This window comes from Chlorocebus sabaeus, chromosome 13, assembly GCF_047675955.1.
Source record: "Chlorocebus sabaeus isolate Y175 chromosome 13, mChlSab1.0.hap1, whole genome shotgun sequence".
Lineage (NCBI taxonomy): Eukaryota > Metazoa > Chordata > Mammalia > Primates > Cercopithecidae > Chlorocebus > Chlorocebus sabaeus.
The window spans coordinates 25,912,058-25,932,323 of NC_132916.1; the positions used below are offsets into that span (position 1 = coordinate 25,912,058).

Genomic DNA, 20,266 nt, shown 5'->3' on the forward strand with positions numbered 1-20,266 from the left:
CTTGAGTAGCTGGAACTAAAGGCGTGTGCCACCATGCCTGGCTGTTTTCTCTCTCTCTCTCTGTTTTTTTGTTTTGTTTTGTTTTTTTGTTTTTTGTTTTTTGTTTTTTTTGGTAGAGATGGAGTCTTGTTATGTTACTGAGGCTGGTCTTGGGCTCAACCAGTCCTCCTGCCTTGGTTTCCCGAAGTCCAGGGATTACAAGTGTGAGACAGTGCACCCAGCCAGCATTTATCCTTTATGTTACAAGCAATCCATTTATACTCTTTTAGCTATTTTAAAATATACAGTTAAATTATTATTGACTGTAGTCAACCTGTTGTGCTATCAAATACTAGATCTTATTCCTTCTGTTTTTTTTTTTTTTTTTTTAGCCCATTAATTTCTATACCCAGAATGTAGCTGAGGCAGCTACTTTGTAAATGAGTTTTTGTAGTTAGTGGCTTGTGGAAGGCTATTAGATGTACCTGAGAATAATTGTTTCCTACTAAGAACTCTTCATTCAACTAAAAATGCATTGTTTTTTAATTATCCTTGCCAACTGCTATTCATTGATAAGCAGTTATTTCAAAAGCATTCTCTTATTTTCAGAGAGAAAATGACATGGACACTTGTTATAACTGAAAGTTCTAACCCAAAAGTCCTTGTTTTTAAGATTGACAGTCTAAAATTGATGAGGACTGTAGAAGAGTGAAATAAAACACAGTAATTTGTGACTAGTTTATTAATAACAACAAAAACATTTCTTTAATTATATGTACTTTTTAAATAAGAGTGGTAATTTACATTTCCTTCATTAATGCTATGGAAATGTCTCTAAAGAGCTAAAATAAATGGCTGTTGGCATTGTGTTTTGCGGCACTTTTTCCTAATTCAGTAATATTGTTCATTAAAATAAAATAAGTTCCTCATTAGGATATTTGTAGTGAAGACATTACAAATGTAACAAATTAAGATGTGCTAATTTCAGGTTTTGTGTCAAATTTAATGCCTTCTTTAATGTGTTAAGCCATAGCTTTACAATTGCAAACATTCAACTAATAGCTTTTCTATCTAGAGGATTGCTTCAGAAATTCATTCAGTAACCACTAATCTTTAACTACTGGGAAAAGATTTAGTTTAACCTAATTGTATGTAACATGAATATTGTGGGTTGATTCTTTGTCACATCCTACTATATTTTGTACTCACTTGAATTATTGACATATTGTCTTTCCTATAATATATACCTTCAGTAATTTTTTTTTTAATTTCTTAGGCATTAGCTATGGGAATGATGACAGAATACTATCATTACATCTTTACCACTCTGGTAAGTACTTTATTAAAACAAAATGTTCTGAATTTTATTATTATGACTTTTTCAGATGAAAAATAGGTTTTTAAGTAAGAAGTATTATGACTTAGTCCTTTGTAGTTATATTTTAATTTGATAAGACCCCACCAAAATTATTATCAGAGAGGATAGCTCTTAATAGAAGTTGATGATTTTGAAATAATATCATTTCAGATATCAATTCAAAATATTGCATGTCTTATTTTTATGTTGCCTTAGAGAACTTTCAGAACATAGTGGATCTTGAAATTAGTTTCCTGAGAAATCAGTGCTTTAGAAAAGCACAAATTCAGCCAGGTGCAGTGGCTCATACCTATAATCCCAGCACTTTGGTAGGCCAAGGCAGGAGGTTCACCTAAGGTCAGGAGTTCGAGACCAGCCTGATCAATGTGGTGAAACCTCATCTCTACTAAAAATACAAAAATTAGTCAGGCTTGGTGATGGATGCCTGTAGTCACAGCTACTCGGGAGGCTAAGACAGGAGAATTGATTGGCCTGGGAGGCGGAGGTTGCAGTGAGCCAAAGTTGTGCCACTGTACTCTAGCCTGGGCGACAGAGCTAGACTCCATCTAAAAAAAAAAAAAAAAAAAAAAAAAAAAAAAAAAAAAAAAAAAAAAAAAGACAGAAAAAACAAAAGCATGAAATCTTATGTTATCTCAGCTCTATTCACTTTTTGAAAATCAGATGTACTGAAGCTGTCCTTTCAGTAGATTAAATTTTCTAATCTGCTTTTGCCTATGTTTAGTTAGACTTCCTTGAAAGTCAGTATGCTTTAATTTGCCATCAGCAAATTGAATGTTACCTTTATATTTTGTTTTCACATACCCACCACACAATTTCCCCTTATTTTGTATGAAAATCTGAGTTTAGCCTATATCAAACTCACTGTTAGCTCCATTTCTTTATCAATACATTATCTTGACCTTTCTTTCTCTGTAAAACAGCTGTCTCTTTACTAATTATTTCTTCCGCATGACCCAAATATGAGAGTATCTCCAAGTTTGGACTTCATCCAATCTTATTTTCTCTTCGATTATTTTCTTCAGAACTGGTTTGTATTTAGATCCTCAGTTATCATCTTTGTTTGAATGAAGTCTAAATGTTCTATGTAATATTCATGAATTACTGTATACTGTAAAACGATTTTAATTGTTGTGCCATTAGATAATTTCAAAATATTTAAACTTCAGTGTCCTCTGAATTGACCCCTCTTTTGATTATCTTAAAAATGTCCACTTTTATTGACTCCTGTGTCACTAACAATATTTTTACTGATTTTTCCTTTGTACTGTCTCTAGCATCTATCTTCTCCATTCCCATAATAACCAGTCTAACCAATGTTTTCTCTATTAACTTGAAATTCTTCCAGTTAGTCTCCTTGCTTCTAGGAGTCTTGAAGCTGCCAGATCAGATTATTAAAATTTAATTGATTGCAACAGCTTCCTGTGATGACAACTCTTACTTCCAAAGGAGATTATTTATGCAGTAGGATGTATTTTACTTTTAAATAGCAAAGCTGGCTCTGGCATGTCTCTATCTTACTTCCTAGCAGACAACTTTTTGCAGCTTGTAAGAAGCTTAGTATTGGGGGTGGAGAGGGAGTGAGAGCATTCCCTCATAAGCAAATGATATTTCAGTGCTGTTACAACTCAGCCTCAGCATAAGCATAAGATTTTGAGGAAATCAAAAGTACCTCTCAATAAGGAAAATAAATGAAACAACTAGTTTAGGATACATAGAACTCATAGGCCTACATTTGAAAGCCTTTTATACTGTGATCCTAATCAAACTTTCCCACTTCCTTTTGCTACTATTCTCCTTTAGGAATTCTCATTTATAGCTGAACTGATGTTCTGATGAGCTGAACTGAATAGGTTTTATGTCTTCTAATTTTTGTGTCTCCACTCATACTTTGAATTCTCTTTTTGCCAATCAATAGCCCAGTCTTTCTTTAATGGCAACTGTAGAGTAGAAAAGATTTCTTTTCCTTACACATCCTGAGGTTCAGGGCTGAGATCTCTAAACAAAAGACAGGTTAACAAGAGAAACACATAAACATTTATTTAATATAAATTTTATGTGACACAAAAGCCATCAGAAATGAAGACTCAAAGAAATTGGAAAATCTAGCCTTTTTTTTTTTTTTTTTTTTTTTTTTTTGCTTTGGTTTAATAAAGAGTAGTCAGCTATGTAGGAAAATTATTGGACAAAGGGAGGCTATGATCTAATGGCAATAAATCCAGAAAACTTAGCAAGGCCAATTTGTTCAGATTCTTCATGACCTACAGGTATAGAGTTGGATCCCTCCAGAATGAGAGTCTTATAACCTCCTTTCTGTGGAGGTAGGTCAGAGAATTCTTTTATGGTCCACTTCAGGGGAGAAAGGTGGGATAAAGTCACAGAGTGACCTTCCTGCTTCTGTGTCTTCTCAATTTCCTATAGCCAAGTACCATATTTAGGGGTAGCATGTTCTGAGCCTCATCACAGCTAAGATCGTATCTGCTCTGTGAAGTTTTTCTTGACCACAAAAATTGAAAATGACCTGTGTTGCTTCTGACTTCTTTTACACTTATGATTTCTACTCTTTTACCACTTAGCATATATTGCCGTGCTTTAGTTATTCACCTCTTGAATATATCCTATCTCCTTGGCTAGATTGTAAACATTAAAAAATAAAAACCTAAAGATTCCTATGTTTTTCATAGCACAGACCACAGTTCAGGCCAATGCCAGCTGCTCTCCATTGAATTGTATTCCTGTTATCTAGCCTGTGTAGCTGTATGAGTCTGAGGCAAGCTGTTCACAGAACCAATGGCATTAATCTTGCCTTGATTCTCAATATTGTCCGTAAGTTCTGAGGGTTAGCTATGCCAACTAGAAAGAGGGCAAAACTCCACATGCTGCATGTTTTCATGATGGCATCCATTCCCATGATAGCTTTGGCCTCATATCTCCTGGGAAAACTAAAGGGCAGAGCAAGAACGTTCCCTATATACAGACTAGAAAGGGCAACAGACATAAAGTGTTTATTGGGAACTTATGGTGAAGTTCCTAGGTGTGAGACATGAAATGGAGAAACTGCATTGTTTCTGCAACCAAAAAGGCTAGCCTTCTTAACATTTTTTCCACACCTTTCATATAGTTTTCATTAGTTAGAAGCCATATTTTGTGACTTGCTTTCTAAAAACAGCAATCAAACAAAGAAACAGTGACAAAACAAAATTTTAAAAACAGAAATAACCAGGTGAGGAAGCAGGGCATAGAAAAAATTAAAGTAAAATATTAATACATAAAATAAGGGCAAGCTATCCTAAATACAGAAAAGAAAACTATTGCAAATCCTAGATGTAAGTTAATAAGAGCCCATTGTTTCACTGGTAGATTTAGAATAAAATATATACATAGATTTTTACATCCAGAGCATATATCTCTGCAATGCCAAAGCATCAGGACAGTCTATTTGAATCTTGGTGATTTCTGATGTGTAACATCACTTGACACGGTGGTGTTAAGTGACCTAAGGGAACCAAAAGTAAGTGACTATTTCAATAATACATGCCTGTGAAGATACTCTGTCGATAATAACAACACAATAACATTTGTCTTTCAGGACCTCTTTGCTCTTGATGTTGAGCCCTACCGATACAGTGGTGTTAATATGACAGGGTTCAGAATATTAAATACAGAAAATACCCAAGTTTCCTCCATCATTGAAAAGTGGTCAATGGAACGATTGCAGGCACCTCCGAAACCCGATTCAGGTTTGCTGGATGGATTTATGACGGTATGAATACCCACTTAAAGATCAGTTTGTGTGTTTCTAAATAGTATTGCATACATATTAACTTCTGGGTCCAAACTTCAGTTTAATTGTTTGACATTAAAAGCACAATCTCAGAGCTACAACGCAAATAATTTTATTAACAATTTTAAAAATCAATTTTGTATGAAAAACTTATGCTTCCATCCAAGTGTCTCAAAAGCTGTTACAACTATCACCGGGGTACTACAACATAGGAATTTCTATAAAGTTAGTTCCCTACATGGAAGAAATGAGAGACTGAAAGAAGACATTAATCTGATAGTTATCCTTCTGATCTCACCTACCAATATATGAATACTCTTCAACATGATGATTTCTGATATCTGGTGTTATATAAATGATTTATGTCACACAGAACACACAAAATTCTCCCATGAGCTTACTCACTCTTTAAGGCTGAAGACTAATCAATAATCACATTTGTCATTTTCAAGTCCCAGTTTAAACCTCTAGAAGATGCACTATTGCATAAACTATAAAAGAAGGGTATATTCTTATATAACTTCATTGTTTATGCTAAACAACTTCAGCTGTTTATGCTATTGTTTATACCAGTGCTTACAATAAAAATCTAATGGCAAGGCATACATAATTTTAAGTTTTCTTATACCGTGTCCTCCAAAAGACAGGTAAAAATCAATGTTATTAGTTTGTTTAATTTAAGCCACTATGTAAAAATATTATTTTTAAATAAGTAATCAATATAAAAATTATGACTGAGACATTTGATATTCTTTTTTATACTAAGTCCTTGAAAGATGGTATGTATTTGACATCATGCATATTAATTCAGAGTAGTCACATTTCAGTCATATTTGCTCTGTAGTAGCCAAATGTGGCTAGTGGCTGCTTTATCAGACCAGGTAGGTAAGTATCATGTTATTTTTAAAAACCATAAATACCTGATGTTTTCTTATTAAATCATTTTTCTACAGACCAAAGTATCACAATAATTAAGGAAATAGCTTAGCAGTGGGGTGATATTTACATTTCATAGGTAATTACCATCTGCTTTTAATGAGTATTAGTCTAAATGGAGAATTTATAAACAAAAACGTCCTCTATCCTTACATGTAGAAAAGCTTTTTATATTATGATTATAATTTTTCCGCTAATTACTTCAGTGGGCTTCAAAGCATGTTTTTGATATTGTAGGGATAAAAGGAAACTTTGATTTTTTTATCCTTAGAAGGTTTTGTAATACAAATTGAGAGCCTTCATAGAGACTGTGAAGAAGAAATGGTTAGCCTAAAGGCATTAACTTTCTGATGGAACAAAAAATACATTTGTTTTCTGTTTGTGAGAAAAATCACCTACTAGAATTTGAAAATATATCCATATGAATTTTTTTTAAAAGAAACAATATAGGGCAATTTTGCTTTATTGCATATAGAGATAGTTGACCAGTTCTAGTAGTTTTAACTTATAATATATTTGAGAATTTTTATTGAGAGGAAAATACCTAAATAACTTAAACATGAAAATACTTTCCTTCAAAGTGGAGCCAGATTTAAAATAAAAAGCAAACTAGAAAAAATTATAAATGTTATATTTTATTACCAGTTTAAAAATGGTGAATCAAACTTTTGAAACTTAAGACAATGTGATTTTTTAATATTATAATGTATACTATCCTTTAAATTGTTGTTATGATCATGTGAAAATTTTTATATGCTTTGTCTATAATAGCTTTCTTTACATTTCTTTGATTTCAGGATGAGTATCTTATTATTTATTTTCAATACCATTATTAAATGGTTTTAGGAAAAGTAAATCAGTAGATGTTAGGACAATTTTACACTTTTATATTTTGACTTCCACAGATAAATGAGTTCAAGGACTAGTGTGCCCCTTTATGTATCAGAATCATAAAAAATTTTCAATTTTACTTTGGTACTGTCTGTATAGCTATATGAGTCCCTCTGTGACTTTACACGTCATCTCCTGAAATGAAGAGATCCTGAAATGAATCCCTAATTTGTGGTGACTTATGTAAACTATTGAAAGACAGATAAGTACAAGGAATGGTGTATTAATTTCCAAGGCAGAAGATCTTGGAGAGAATTAACCTCTATGATATGGAAAGAGAGACAGGAAATATGAGAATTACAGATTTGGGTTCTCTCTTTCTAGGCATGAGTCTATTCCTCTTCTGTTTTTCCCTGTTGAACTGGTAGATGATTCCTTGGAAGGGGAAAAATGTTAAAATAAAAATAGACCGATGAAAAAATGTGTCTTTAAAAATCCTGGGCATTGTATATAAACCATGGTTTCTGAGTTATTTAGAAGAATTTTCCATGCAATACTCTTCCCTTTGGTATAGTTCTTAAATATAAAGTAGATACGAAGTTTGTCATTAAAATAAAGGTTTCTTTCAAAATAGATGCAAACTATTTTGTTTTCACAATTTCCCTTTTGAAAAATTAATATATTTAAAATTTTTTTCATCATATGACATTATACCAAGATTAAAAATATATATACATAAAATATTTTCATTATATAACGTTCTTAATTGTAAAATAGCACATGATTATTAAAATAAAACCAATTAAGTTCTGTATTAAAATGTAGGCATATTTATGTCTTACATAAGTATTCTTTTTCTTTTCCATTTAAAATTGTAAGCATTTTCACAAGTCATTAAATGTTTAGGAAAAGAAATTAATAGGCTGTTTCCACCATGAATATAGTCAGTAAATTAAGAGGATTCTAGTTAGAAAAAAAAAGAAAAAAGAATTATAGCCTGGCATTGTGGCATTGGCAACATTCCCTTCAGTCATTTCATGAGATCTCAGTGTTTATTTATCTCTTGTTCTTTTTTTCCCTATGGTTCCATAAAGAAATGGGATTATCAGCAAAGTCTCTAGTACTTGGAACAAGACCTGTTATTATCAGTATCATAATCATTTGCCATTGTGTAAGATCATAGTGCTCAGACTTTGACATCCTTTCTTCATGTTTGAGCTATAAAAGGAAACAGTAAATTGGATTCATAAGAGTTTTTCTAGTTGAGTTAGGATTTTAATTGGCCTTTGAGATAACTGTTTATCAGTTAAATTACTACTGAATACAAAACCATTTCTCTTGCCATTGTAGTTTCTTTCTCTACAGTCTGGGGTCATCATATTAAAGATATTAATGTTAGCAACTCAGTAAAATTTTTAGTTTCACTTGGTATAAACCCAACCAAGAAACCAACTCACATGTTACTTCCAAGCCTGATCTAGTTAAGGAGGAAGAAATAAAGCGCAACACTCTTCCTTTACACATGAGGGTTTCTTTGAACACATGATATCCCACTTTTCTCCATTCCCACACAATACCATCCAGTTAGTGCTCTGAACTTCCCAGACATAAACCCCTTATTATAAAGCTCTTTCCATACTATGCATTCTGTATTGTGTTCCCATCTTTTCATGCTCCTGGAGGTGTGCAGATACCTTTCAATGAGCGTTACTACTGTCCTTTACTACAAAATCAGATAACATCTTCCCCAGTCCTCTAACTTGACATTGTCTGCCTTTATATAGCACATCTACTATAGGATGAGAATTTACTTTTGAATCACTGTCAATCAGAGACTGATGATAGTGATACCTGCTATTGATTTATTGAGTTTACAGCAATTTCAGGTCAAGACAATCAAATCAGATACAAACACCTAGGGGTACATTTTAAACAGTCTAGCTATATCCCAGAAATACTTCCCAGTGGTTCCAATATACATATGCATATTCATACCAATGTACCTGTAATCCATTCAGTAGCTTAATAATTATTAATATTTTTTCTTGTGCTGATAGATAATACCACATATTTCCTTGATAATATAAATGTATTACACAAATCAATAATAACCATATTTGTTGACTATATCATTTGGGTTTCTATAGGGATATTACTGTTTTAGAAGTTTAACCCTGGACACCAACTGCTATCTCCATTTCCTTTCACCTCAAAAATAATTAAGCATTGTCAATTTTACTGTATCAATATTTTTCTTAACTACATTCATCTTTTCAACAAGGAGCTTTATCTTAGTTATGATCTTTCCCCTGGCTTTCGTGATAGCCCCCTCACTGAAGCCCTACTCTTAACATCTCTCTCTTACATTCACCTTCTTTCTAATATGATTTTTTTCAGAACTTTGCTCATGACTTCTCATCATTTACTAGGTGTAATTTAAGCTCGTTTGCCAAGCCTAAAAAGCCTTCTATGATCTGACTCTTTCCAACTTGTCCAGCCTCATATTTGCTTACTCCCTGTTCCACCAAGCCACCCTCTCATCTCACCTTTGATGTGTCATTACTCATCATGTATCACCTGTTCTAGCAGAGGATACTTTCATTGTTTAAACACCTTCCTTTTTTTGAATGATTGGCATATTCCTACTCATACTCTAATTTTCAGGTCTTCTGTTACCTTTTGTATTGAGTCCTCCAGATATTTTATATGTGTGGTCCTTTATTTATGCACTTTATGTGTAACTCCATGTCGAAAGTTAACTCCAGTGCTTTAGTTTGTCTTTACAACACCTTTTCAATAGACTGTTAGCTCTTTTGAAGCAAGAACTAGATATTGTAATCTTTGAAGTCCCTATACCTAGTTTAATGTCTGATGTAAAACAGGAGCTCATAATGAGGGAGTGACTGCCTGATTGAATAAATGCATTTGTTAATTGATTTTAATCATGTTACATCTATGTTCTAATCACTAGTTCCTTTCATTTCCCCAAATATATGTTGGAGAGCATTTTATTTACCCTCTGGTACTTTATTATCACAATATCTAATCATTTAGAAGATGCAGTTAGGCTAGTCTCAATGGCAAAAGCTTAGAATTTTTTTTTTTTTTTTTTTTTTTTTTTTGAGACAGAGTCTCACTCTGCCATCCAGGTTGGAGTGCAGTGACACGATCTCTGCTCACTGCAACCTCTGCCTCCTCCGACTGCAGTGATTCTTGTGCCTCAGCCTCCGAGTAGCAGGGATCACAGGCGCACACCACCACACCTGGCTAATTTTTGTATTTTTGGTTAAGATGGGTTTTCACTATGTTGGCCAGGCTGGTCTCCAACTCCTGACCTCAAGTGATTTGCCCACCTCGGCTTCCCAAAGTGCTGAGATTACAGGTATGAGCCAATACACTTGGCCATTAGAATTACTTTTGATTAAATAGTGAAAGTATAGTAAGTTGGAAGAATAGTTTCCATTATTTTTACAAAGGAAGAGATAATGTTTATGAGAAGTGAGTCTTTACATATTTTAATTCTAAAGCCCTCCTAACAGTTATTTCTTTATAACAACAGACCACGGACTCCAGACTTTACAATTTCCTTTATTTGTGTATCTTAAAATAAAAAATGAGTATCTTGTACATACATCTTACAGCAGGAATTTAGCTCATCCACTAAGGTGACACAAGTAATCATTTGTTACTGTATAAAGATTTACTTTTATAACTGGGTGTGGTGGGGCAGGCCTGTAGTCAACTATTTGGGAGGCTGAGGTGGGAGAATCACTTGAACCTGGGAAGTCGAGGCTGCAGTGAATAGTGTTCACCCAGCTAAACTCCAGCGTAAGACCCCGTCTCAAAAAACAAAACAAAACAAAACAACAACAAAAAAACAATGGAAATAGAACCATAGAGAAATAACGTATGAACAGAACAGACAGGTTTTTTCATTTACTGCTAGAACTACAAGCCCACCTTTGCTGCTATTTGCTTGTCTTAATTAATTGTAGCTGTTTTTCTTTAATTCATTTGAAATGAATATAAATATAAGGTTTTGGCAAGTACTGGATCAAACCAACTCAACATTTTTTAAATTGGTGAAGCATTTTGAAAAAGTTGGCTTCATCTTATATTGCACTAAATCACCAAAATAAAAGAACAAAGAGTAGCACTATAATGAATTAATGAATTAACTACTGTTTAAAAAATCAATTTTAATACTGTGTGTATTGTATGCAGCACACAGGATTTGATACCAGGCACTCAGGATTTGGTAATGAAGACAATAACTCTATTTCATCAAAGAACTAAGAGAATTGATAAAATCGGAATATAGTAACTGTTTTTCTGATCACATCACAATCTTTGTTAGTATAAAAGTTCTGTTCAAAATGTGATGTTGATTGCTTCTTAATTTTGTATTTTTGGATCTTCTTTCCTGTCTTCCTGAAAATTCTTGTTAAAATGTATTGTTTTCTGTGATCATTTTTGATAGAAAGAGACACACATATATTTACCAGGAATTGTACATAACTTCTTAGTATTTTGTCAAAAAATGTGTAACATTTCAGAAAATTTATTAACATAAATATTATAACTACTAGCCTTATTCTTTTTATTACCACAGAAGAAACATTTTGGGTCCATAATATAATAAAATATGGCAGAAATATTTGTATACTTCGGAGTATGTAATGAAGACATAAGTACAACATTTCTTACATTTATATGTGCTTCATTTATGGAATGGTAAAAGGACATGGAGTATGAATAACAGAATGGCACTATATTTCTTTATTTTATGTGCCTATTACTCTTTTAAGATGCTCTAAAGCTACAAATTAAATCTAAATACAAATAATTGAGATGACCTAAAAACCTACATTGTTTTATTAACATAGAATGTTTCATCTAATTGCCTTTTCTCATTTACGGATTAAATAAGCAACATTTAAGCACCTAAAGTTGATAGAGATGGAATTTCTATTTTAAGTGATTGTTTTTTACGTGAAAAATGGCAGTTGCAGTAAAGCATTATCTTAATGGTCATGTTATTTTTATCAGTCAATTTTCGAACTTTTCATTTGGGAAAAGTAAGGGTAAATCAAGAGAGATTTTTTTCCCCTTCACCCTGAAGAGCAAGATTTATCTTCAAGGCATTGATATAATATTATGCAATACCAACTTGTAAAGGATAAATACATTTCTATACATAATTTTCTTCAGTCTCTTATTTTATATTTAAAAGTGTAGGGGAGGAGAAAAAAAAAAAAACCTTTCCTCTACCTGTCTTAGGTTTATTCATTGTCTGGGACCTCTGACAGAAGATTAACATGAAAAAATAACCGAAGTTTATAGTTGTATGCAGCACCCACTCACACCGAAGAACTCAGATGGGAATAGCTCAAAGGATGGTTAGAACGTGGGCTTATGTAGCCTCTTAACAAAGAAAGATATATTTTTAGAAAAGTGACAAGACAAAGGAAAAGTGATTTAGGCTTTTAGGGGTGGCAAACTGTGAGCAGATAGATACGTACATATAACATTATATAAAAATATAAAATTATATAAATCTAATATGCCACTTGTAGGATCACATACATATATATGTGACTATATCATATATATATGTATATGATCATATACATATATCATGTGATATATCATATGTGTATATGTATGTATATGATCCTACAAGTGGCATATTTTGACCTACAAGTGGCATATTTTGGGGTGGCATGTCCTGAACTCTTTCAATAGCTATATAGTTTTATGTGGATGTGACGAATCACCAATGGTATGAGGAAGTCTAACTAGACAGAAATTTGTGATGTTCAAGAAGGAGGGCCCCTCAAGGGACAGTCAATGTCAAAGACACTCAGAAGAGGTGATGCCCAATGCCCTGACAAGAGTATGAAGTCCAACTTTGCAGAGTCTGGGAACTAACAGCATTCCAAGATTTAAGACTCCACATCTGTATCTGGACTATGGCATCATGGTAGAATTAATACAAGCAATGAATGTGACCTTGAAAAACAAAAATGCCAAGCCAGTTATTGAGGTAAACAAGGCATTGAACTTAAGAAAGCAAGTACAGGGCACAAAGTAAAGGAAATACAACATGGTCAAGAAAATAGGGAATGGATTATTTCACTGGGGTAGGCACTCAGGTTCTAACCTGAGAATGAAGTTAACAGCAAGTTTGACATAATATTCAATGTTGTAAGTTAAAGGAGTGGATTGGGAAATAGTGGGATATAAATCTGGGATAACTTTTTTCATGCTAATTAATGAATAGATAATTATAAATATTCTACGTTTAACATAGAAAATCAAAATAAAAATCATCAAATATTGGTTGAAATTATTAAAGAAGAGAGAGTAAGAGATGGAATTGAGGCCTACAAATAAGAAATCTTATTCAAACATTCATAATATACTACAGCAAAGTTCTGGCTAAGGAAGTTTATTACTGTAACTACAGTACACTCTCATCATAGAAGGATGGATGGTTCTATTTTTAAAATGTATAAAATATGTTTTCTGGCTACTACTTTGCGTTCAGGGTAAAATACAACAAACTAAGCTGTATGTTGTATTTGGGATGAACTGAGATGGAGTAGACTGGTAGTAATTATCAACGCTATAGATTTTCCCATATTCAATTTTATGAATAATTTTTGGAATTTGTTTATGGCTCCTCCCCCCAACAATTTAAAATAAATGCCATATAAAAAAATACTTTGGCTTCACCTCAGTCTTTAAAATTTGCATCTAGTTGAATACTTATATTTATCTACGGTTTTATATAAATATAAATAATATAAAATAAGAGGGAGATAAATATATAAAAATATATAACCCTTATTTATATCTAAATTCATATTATCTTAGGTAATATCTTAGTATGTTTGTGCTGCTATAACAGAATACCTGAGACTAGATAATTAATAAGAAACAGAAATTTAACTCACAGTTCTGGTTGCCAAGAAGCCCAGATCAAGGTATTAGCAGGATTGGTGTCTGGTGAAAGCAACTGTCTGCTTCTAAGACTGCACCCTGTTATATTCTCAGGAGGGGAGGAACACTGTGTCCTCACATGGTGGGAGAAACCAAAGGGTAAGAGAGTGGTCCTTTCAGCCTGGAGCTCTTTTATAAGATTGCTAATCTCTTTCGTGAGTGTTTAGTGCAGTGATGACGACTTAATCACCTCTGAAAAGCAACACCTTTTAATTCTGTTTTATTGGGGATTAAGTTTCAACATGAATTTTGGAAGGGGGTACACTCAAACCATAGTAGGCACTTTGTGAGTAGTAAGCAATATTCATATTTATCTATTTAATCATATTCATACCTATATTTATGTACTAAACTATGCTATCTATACATATATATACTCATATTTATCCATTTACTAGAAAGACAGTGTCACTGGTGACAGTATTAATAGGATAAGCATTTATAATACATGGCCTTAGTATACTCAATATATGCAAACGCTCTTTGACTTATGACAGGATTGCACGTATATAAACCCATCATAAATTGAAAATATCATAAGTCAGAAATGCACTTAATACACCTCACATCCTAACATCATAACTTAGCCTCACCTACCTTAAACATGTTCGGAATACTTACATTAAGTATTACTTACATACCTACATTTGGACAAAATCCGTTAACACAAAGCCTATTTTAAAACAAATTGTTGAATGTTTAATGGAATTTATTGAATGTTGTACTGAAAGTGAAACACAGAATAGCTGTACTTGAAGTACAATTTCTACTTTTTGCATATGGCTTTTGCAACATCATAAAATAAAAAAATCACAAGTTTGCAACATCATAAAATTTTAAAAAATCACAAGGTTTATTAAGTAGGGGATCGATTGTGTGTATCTGATTTTGGCATATTTTTATTATTAAATATTAGCTACAAACTATAAAAATGCTTATTAAAAAACATATGACACACTTAACTGTAGATTGCATCAAATTTAGAATCAATATGTCTGTAAGAAATTTAACAATTTTCCGTTCTGTGATTTATAATGAACACGTTATGACTTTTTTTAGTCATGCTCAATTTTAGAAGAATTTTATTTAAAAATAGAGATGCCAAAACTGTCATAAATAAATAAAGAACTTGGCATACAATCAAATTTATATATAGTGCACAATAATCCTACTTCTGATGTTTTAATATAAATATATACCTCAGTAGATATTTCCATTTCTTTTGTTTTAAATTACCTACCTCTGGATCCCACCAATGTAGAATTTCTCCTGCCTAATTGACCCAAAAAGGTACTCAACTCTGTTATTATAAATAAGAGTATATGCATATGTAAAGAATATGAATTTTAAGGATGTTAGGATGTGCACAGTGGCCCTAGGAATAGTGACCCAAACAATGATTTTATACAAATTCTGAGTCTAGCTACCAGCGAATGTTACTATTTGTATTTGGCATCTAATATAAATAACCTAATTGTGAATTGTATTTAATGTTTACTACATTTCACTGCTGTTTCTGCCTTATTAACTCATGACATCATGGGGCAGTTATCATCCTCATTTTATAGATGCAGAAACATAGAATAGGCAGGTTATACATATAAAGAAAGATCCCTAAACTTTTGTCAGAAGCAAATATAAAAGAATCCTTGAGCATCTGAAGGAAAAAGTTGAGCATGATGAATTAGAAACCAGGAAAAAAAATCACTTTAGATGTGCTGTCAGATTTTGTGCTTCATTTTTAACCTTATAGATGTTCACACCAGTTTTGGGTAAGATGGTAGCTAGTTGGTCTACTAAACCCTCTTATTTCTTTTTCTTACAGACTAAACTCATACATAGATGTCAGAAACCACATCTGAATCTCATTCCCAAACCTCTCTAATGCTGTTATTTTAGGCAAGTTACCTAACCTCTTTGAGCCTCACTTGTCAAATAGAAATAATAAATTTTAGTGGGTTATCATAAGGATCAAAAGGGATAATGAATTCACCTATAAAATGTTGAAAACCTACCTGGCTTTTTATAATTATATTATTGCCTTCTCTTAAAGGCCCCGTGACTTATAGCATAGAATTTGACAGAGTGCTTGTAGCTTAATTAATTGATTCATTTTTTCAGCATTAATTATCATCTGTTGTATGCAAAATCACTACAGTAGATACTTAGGGTGTACATGTGTGTGCATGTGTGTGTGTGTGTGTGTGTGTGTGTTGGATGCAATCATAAGTTTTCATACAGAATCTGCTTAAAACTTGAATACAGTAGTCTTCTTTTTAAAATGAGCCAAATTACAATGATTTGAAATGCACTATTGCAATAGCATATCCCTATTTAACAGATATTTAAGTCTAGTTAGAAGTTTATGAAAATGATATGTGTCATTTATTTTTTCTCAGTGTCAGATCATTTCATTTTTAAGTTTAGAAGATGACTTGTTGGGCACAGAATTAAAGGGTGGATTTCTGCTTAGGATTTTTGTGCCTGTTGTAGAAGACTATTAAATCTATTCTATTTCCATTTGAGAGCAAGAGTTTTGTAATCAGAATCACCTAACTCTTGAAAACAGTCTGCTTATTACTTCCTTTGTAAGCTTTTGCTAACAGTTTAATATTTCTGAGCCTCAGTTGCCTTAGCTATTCAATGAAACCAGCCTACATTACAGTGTCACTCTAAAGATTAAATACATAACTCTGACACCACTTGAAGACACTGTCTGCCCAGTAGTTGATCCTCTATAAGCGATATCCATTTGCTTCAACATAAATGCCATTTCTGCGCTTTAGTGCAAGTGCTACTATGTTCTGAGTACAGTTCATCATTCTCAAAGGATCTTTTGATTCCTGTTTGTACAAAAGTGACAATTGAATAAGAATGCAGCTATGGGTATTCTTAATGCTCTGGGTAAGATTAACTGAATAAATGAACACGACTTAGAGCTAGTTTAATATCAAATTGTTGATGCTTTTTTTAATGACACTGCTATCTGAGTAATTATATTTACATTAGAAAGACAAATTTTTAAAAGTGTAGCCTATGCAGTTTTGTGATATAAAGGCCTAAGAAATGGTCAAGAATCTAATCAGATGCACTAATTTCCAAGATATGCTTGGCCAATACTTTTTAAATCCACATTAATAAATCAGAAGAATGTTTCAGACAAAAATGAAATGAAGAGTTTTAGGGTGAATTTGCCTAAAGGATGTTAGGAATTCTCCTGCTTTATTATGCAGAGAGGAAATATTATGTTGATCTTTCATTTGCCTTTCTAAAAGAACTCATACATATTTTATTCATTAATCTTCAGAATGCCCTGTGACCAAATTGAACCAGAAGGGGAAAGTAAAGTTATTAAACAGACATAGATGTTGAAATGGTACCAAATCGATCCTTCATAAAAAATTCCTATGTATAGCTATTCATTCATTCATTCTCCAAATATTTACTGAACATCTATTCTGTGCAATGTATGGTATTATATCATGTGAAGGATAAGAAAAATATAAGTAAATAGCTAGATTACATGATGTATGCACTTGAAGAATTACCAATTTAATAAGACAAGTGAAACATAGTCTTAAATCATTGAAAAAAAATGCTGGCATGTAGTGAGAAATGTATATAGAAAACAATGCATTTAGATGAGCATGTATCTACTTTTTGTTTAGGATGTAACTATAACTTTACATAAAGACACAACATAAGAATGTTATGTGCCCAATTAACATAAAGAATAGTTCACTTCCTTTGCAGTTACCTCACTGGACTTGGATAAAATTCTACATTCCTGTGATAAGTCAAAGAAACTCAGAAACTTGATCAGGTTGAGCAGGCTGGTTGATGGAACCACAGGTTTCATTGTAAGATGCTCAGCACATACGTACTCAATTCAAGTTAGAGAATTTCATAGCTGCTGCCAGGTTTGAAGGACTCCAAAAAGTGCTACCACAGTCCTGCAGTTACTGCCAGACCTGGGGTCCCGGTATTTCTGCTGAAAATGTGGCAGTCAAATGGTTATCTCTGTTCTTTCTTCCATTGCCTTGAGTGTTGAAGGTCGTTTTTGCCAATTGTCTCCTCACATCCTGTCTGGTCACTCATCACTAGAACTAGGGCTCAAATTTACTCTCAAATGGACCTGGACTCCCACTATTCCAGCTTTTTAAGTTATCTGGTTCTTTAGTTTATACAACAAAAGGCACCTCTGAGTCTGCCCATGGTGGCTGAGTTAGGACCCCCATATCAGTCAAAAGCTATTTCCAGATCCAGCTCTTCTCTGAGACTCTCAGGCCTTGTCTACACTGTACTCACTTTCAGCTGAGAATGTGTTCTCTCACCTAACTCTGCTTGAGCATCCTCAGTCCCTCAAAGGTACCCTGGATTGTGGTCTTGATTGTTTTTCTCCTAGGAGTTTCTTTGACTCTTTATAAATGTATCCACTTTCTTCCTAGCAACTTCCAAGCCCTGGGTACTGCTAAGGAGTGAAGGACAGAGCAGTGTCTATAAATACATATATATAGTTGCAATGTAAGAAACAGAGGAGAGAGTAGTCTCAGTAAAGCCAAATATACATGGCTACCAGAGAGAAGGTGCAAGGTTGACTGTAATCTACTGTAAAAAAAAAAAAAAAGTCACTAAATGAATTCATTTACAATATGAAAACCTGCACCAAAGCTGGGCTTGGTGGCAACTGCCTATAATCCCAGCACTTTGGGAGGCCAAGGTGAGAGCAGTCGCTTGATCTCAGGAGTTTAAGATCAGCACAGGCAACATACTGAGACTCCGTTTCTACAAACAAAATGGAAAAAATTAGCCTGGCATGGTGGCACACGCATGTAGTCCCAACTCTTTGGCAGTCTGAGGTGGGAAGATCACTTGATCCGGAGAGGTCGAAGCTGCAGTGATCTGTGATCATGGAACTGCACTCCAGCCTCAGTGACAGAGAGAAACTCTGTCTCACAAAACAAACAAACAAACAAAAATCCCTATACAAAGAGAATCTGATATTTCTATCTTTTCACATAGAGCTAAATTAATAATAAGAAATACTACTACTAATAATTTTTCCTGTTATTATTTTAGCATCACCAAGTACAGGACAACCCTACTATAAATGTTATAAAAATTTGACAGTTTGATGTTATTGGGAAAGGAATTTGGGGGGAGATAGGGCTCAAACTGAATCTCAAATATAAACATAAAATAGCATTTTGATAAATATAGATGAGAGTAGGAAGGCCATTTAGGAAGAAGATAATGGAAAGCCATAAAAGATATTAGAACAGGAGAGTGCAATAAAAGTAATATCATTTACCATTCCTTGCTAAATATCATGCAATTTGTAGTGATTATATAAACATATGTTTGCCTTACACTAACTCTAAGTCTCACAAAAATATGCTGTGAGATGAGCATTACTTCTCACTTTACAGATGATGTAACTGAGGTGCCAATATATTTGGTATGTTGCTCAAGGACATTAGATTAGTAAGGTTGAGGCTGAGCATTTAAGATCAGTCCCTTCTAACTTGATAACTTGTGCTTTTCCTGCTCTGTCCTGCTTCCGGGAAGGCATATCTGGTGGCTCTGTGCGAATGCCTAAGACACACTCCAGCAAGTAGCAGGAAGCTGCAATTCAAGCCTGAATTAATAAGGACTGGTATAGAGCCCAGGGGACTCAAAGGAATGATCGAATGGGAAGATTTTTTTGAGATGAGGAAGGATAATATGGAGACAAAAGAGGCCTTAGAGCTTTGCAGCTTAGGTGACTAGGAGAACTCAACTGCTTTTCACAGAAATGGGACTATTGGAAAAGCAGGTGACTTGAAAAGGAGATGATATTGATTGCAAACAGGAAGAATTTGAGATGATGGTAATAACTTAAAGGAAGTGAGGTCCAACAAAAAGCTGGAAGCTGAAAAATTGTTTCTCATTTCTATAATGACTCAGTTTTCTGTTTGTTCATTTGTTTGTTTGTTTCGGAAATAGAGAAAAACATTTCAGACTTTTGGGAGCATATGTTTACAATTCTTCAGAAAAAAAGACTTAGTCAATCTATTTGGCCACCTAGACTAAGTGACTCCAGAAGCTGAGAGAACTTAAGTAGTGTTGAATGTCAAAGAATTACTACATACTTTAGTGCCCTTTTTTCTTAGTAGTCATGCCAGAACAGCCTGTGGCTTCATAGTACATGTGCCAGGGGTCTTAGGAATAATGCCTTGGGAGAAGAGATGTTAATTTGAATTCTGGTTCTGGCTTTCAAGCAAAATATTACTCTTGCTAATGTTGTCTATAAAATAAACTACTCAGATTTCATTCGCAGCCTTCAAATATTTATTCCTATTTCCAATTGTTTTAGT

General features: G+C 33.5%; 1 protein-coding gene across 9 annotated transcripts in view; it reads left to right on the plus strand.

Moving 5' to 3' along the window:
* Positions 1 to 20,266, plus strand: part of GRIK2 (glutamate ionotropic receptor kainate type subunit 2) — a 703,634-nt gene that overhangs the window by 291,917 nt on the left and 391,451 nt on the right. For all 9 annotated transcript variants that reach the window (XR_012095020.1, XM_038000566.2, XM_038000567.2 and 6 more), the window contains 2 exons: positions 1,256 to 1,309; positions 4,944 to 5,117. Coding sequence is in view for 8 of the 9 variants with exons in the window: in XM_038000566.2 (XP_037856494.1) it covers positions 1,256 to 1,309; positions 4,944 to 5,117 (228 nt within the window). In the remaining variant the exon portion in view is untranslated. The remainder of the gene's footprint in view (positions 1 to 1,255; positions 1,310 to 4,943; positions 5,118 to 20,266) is intronic.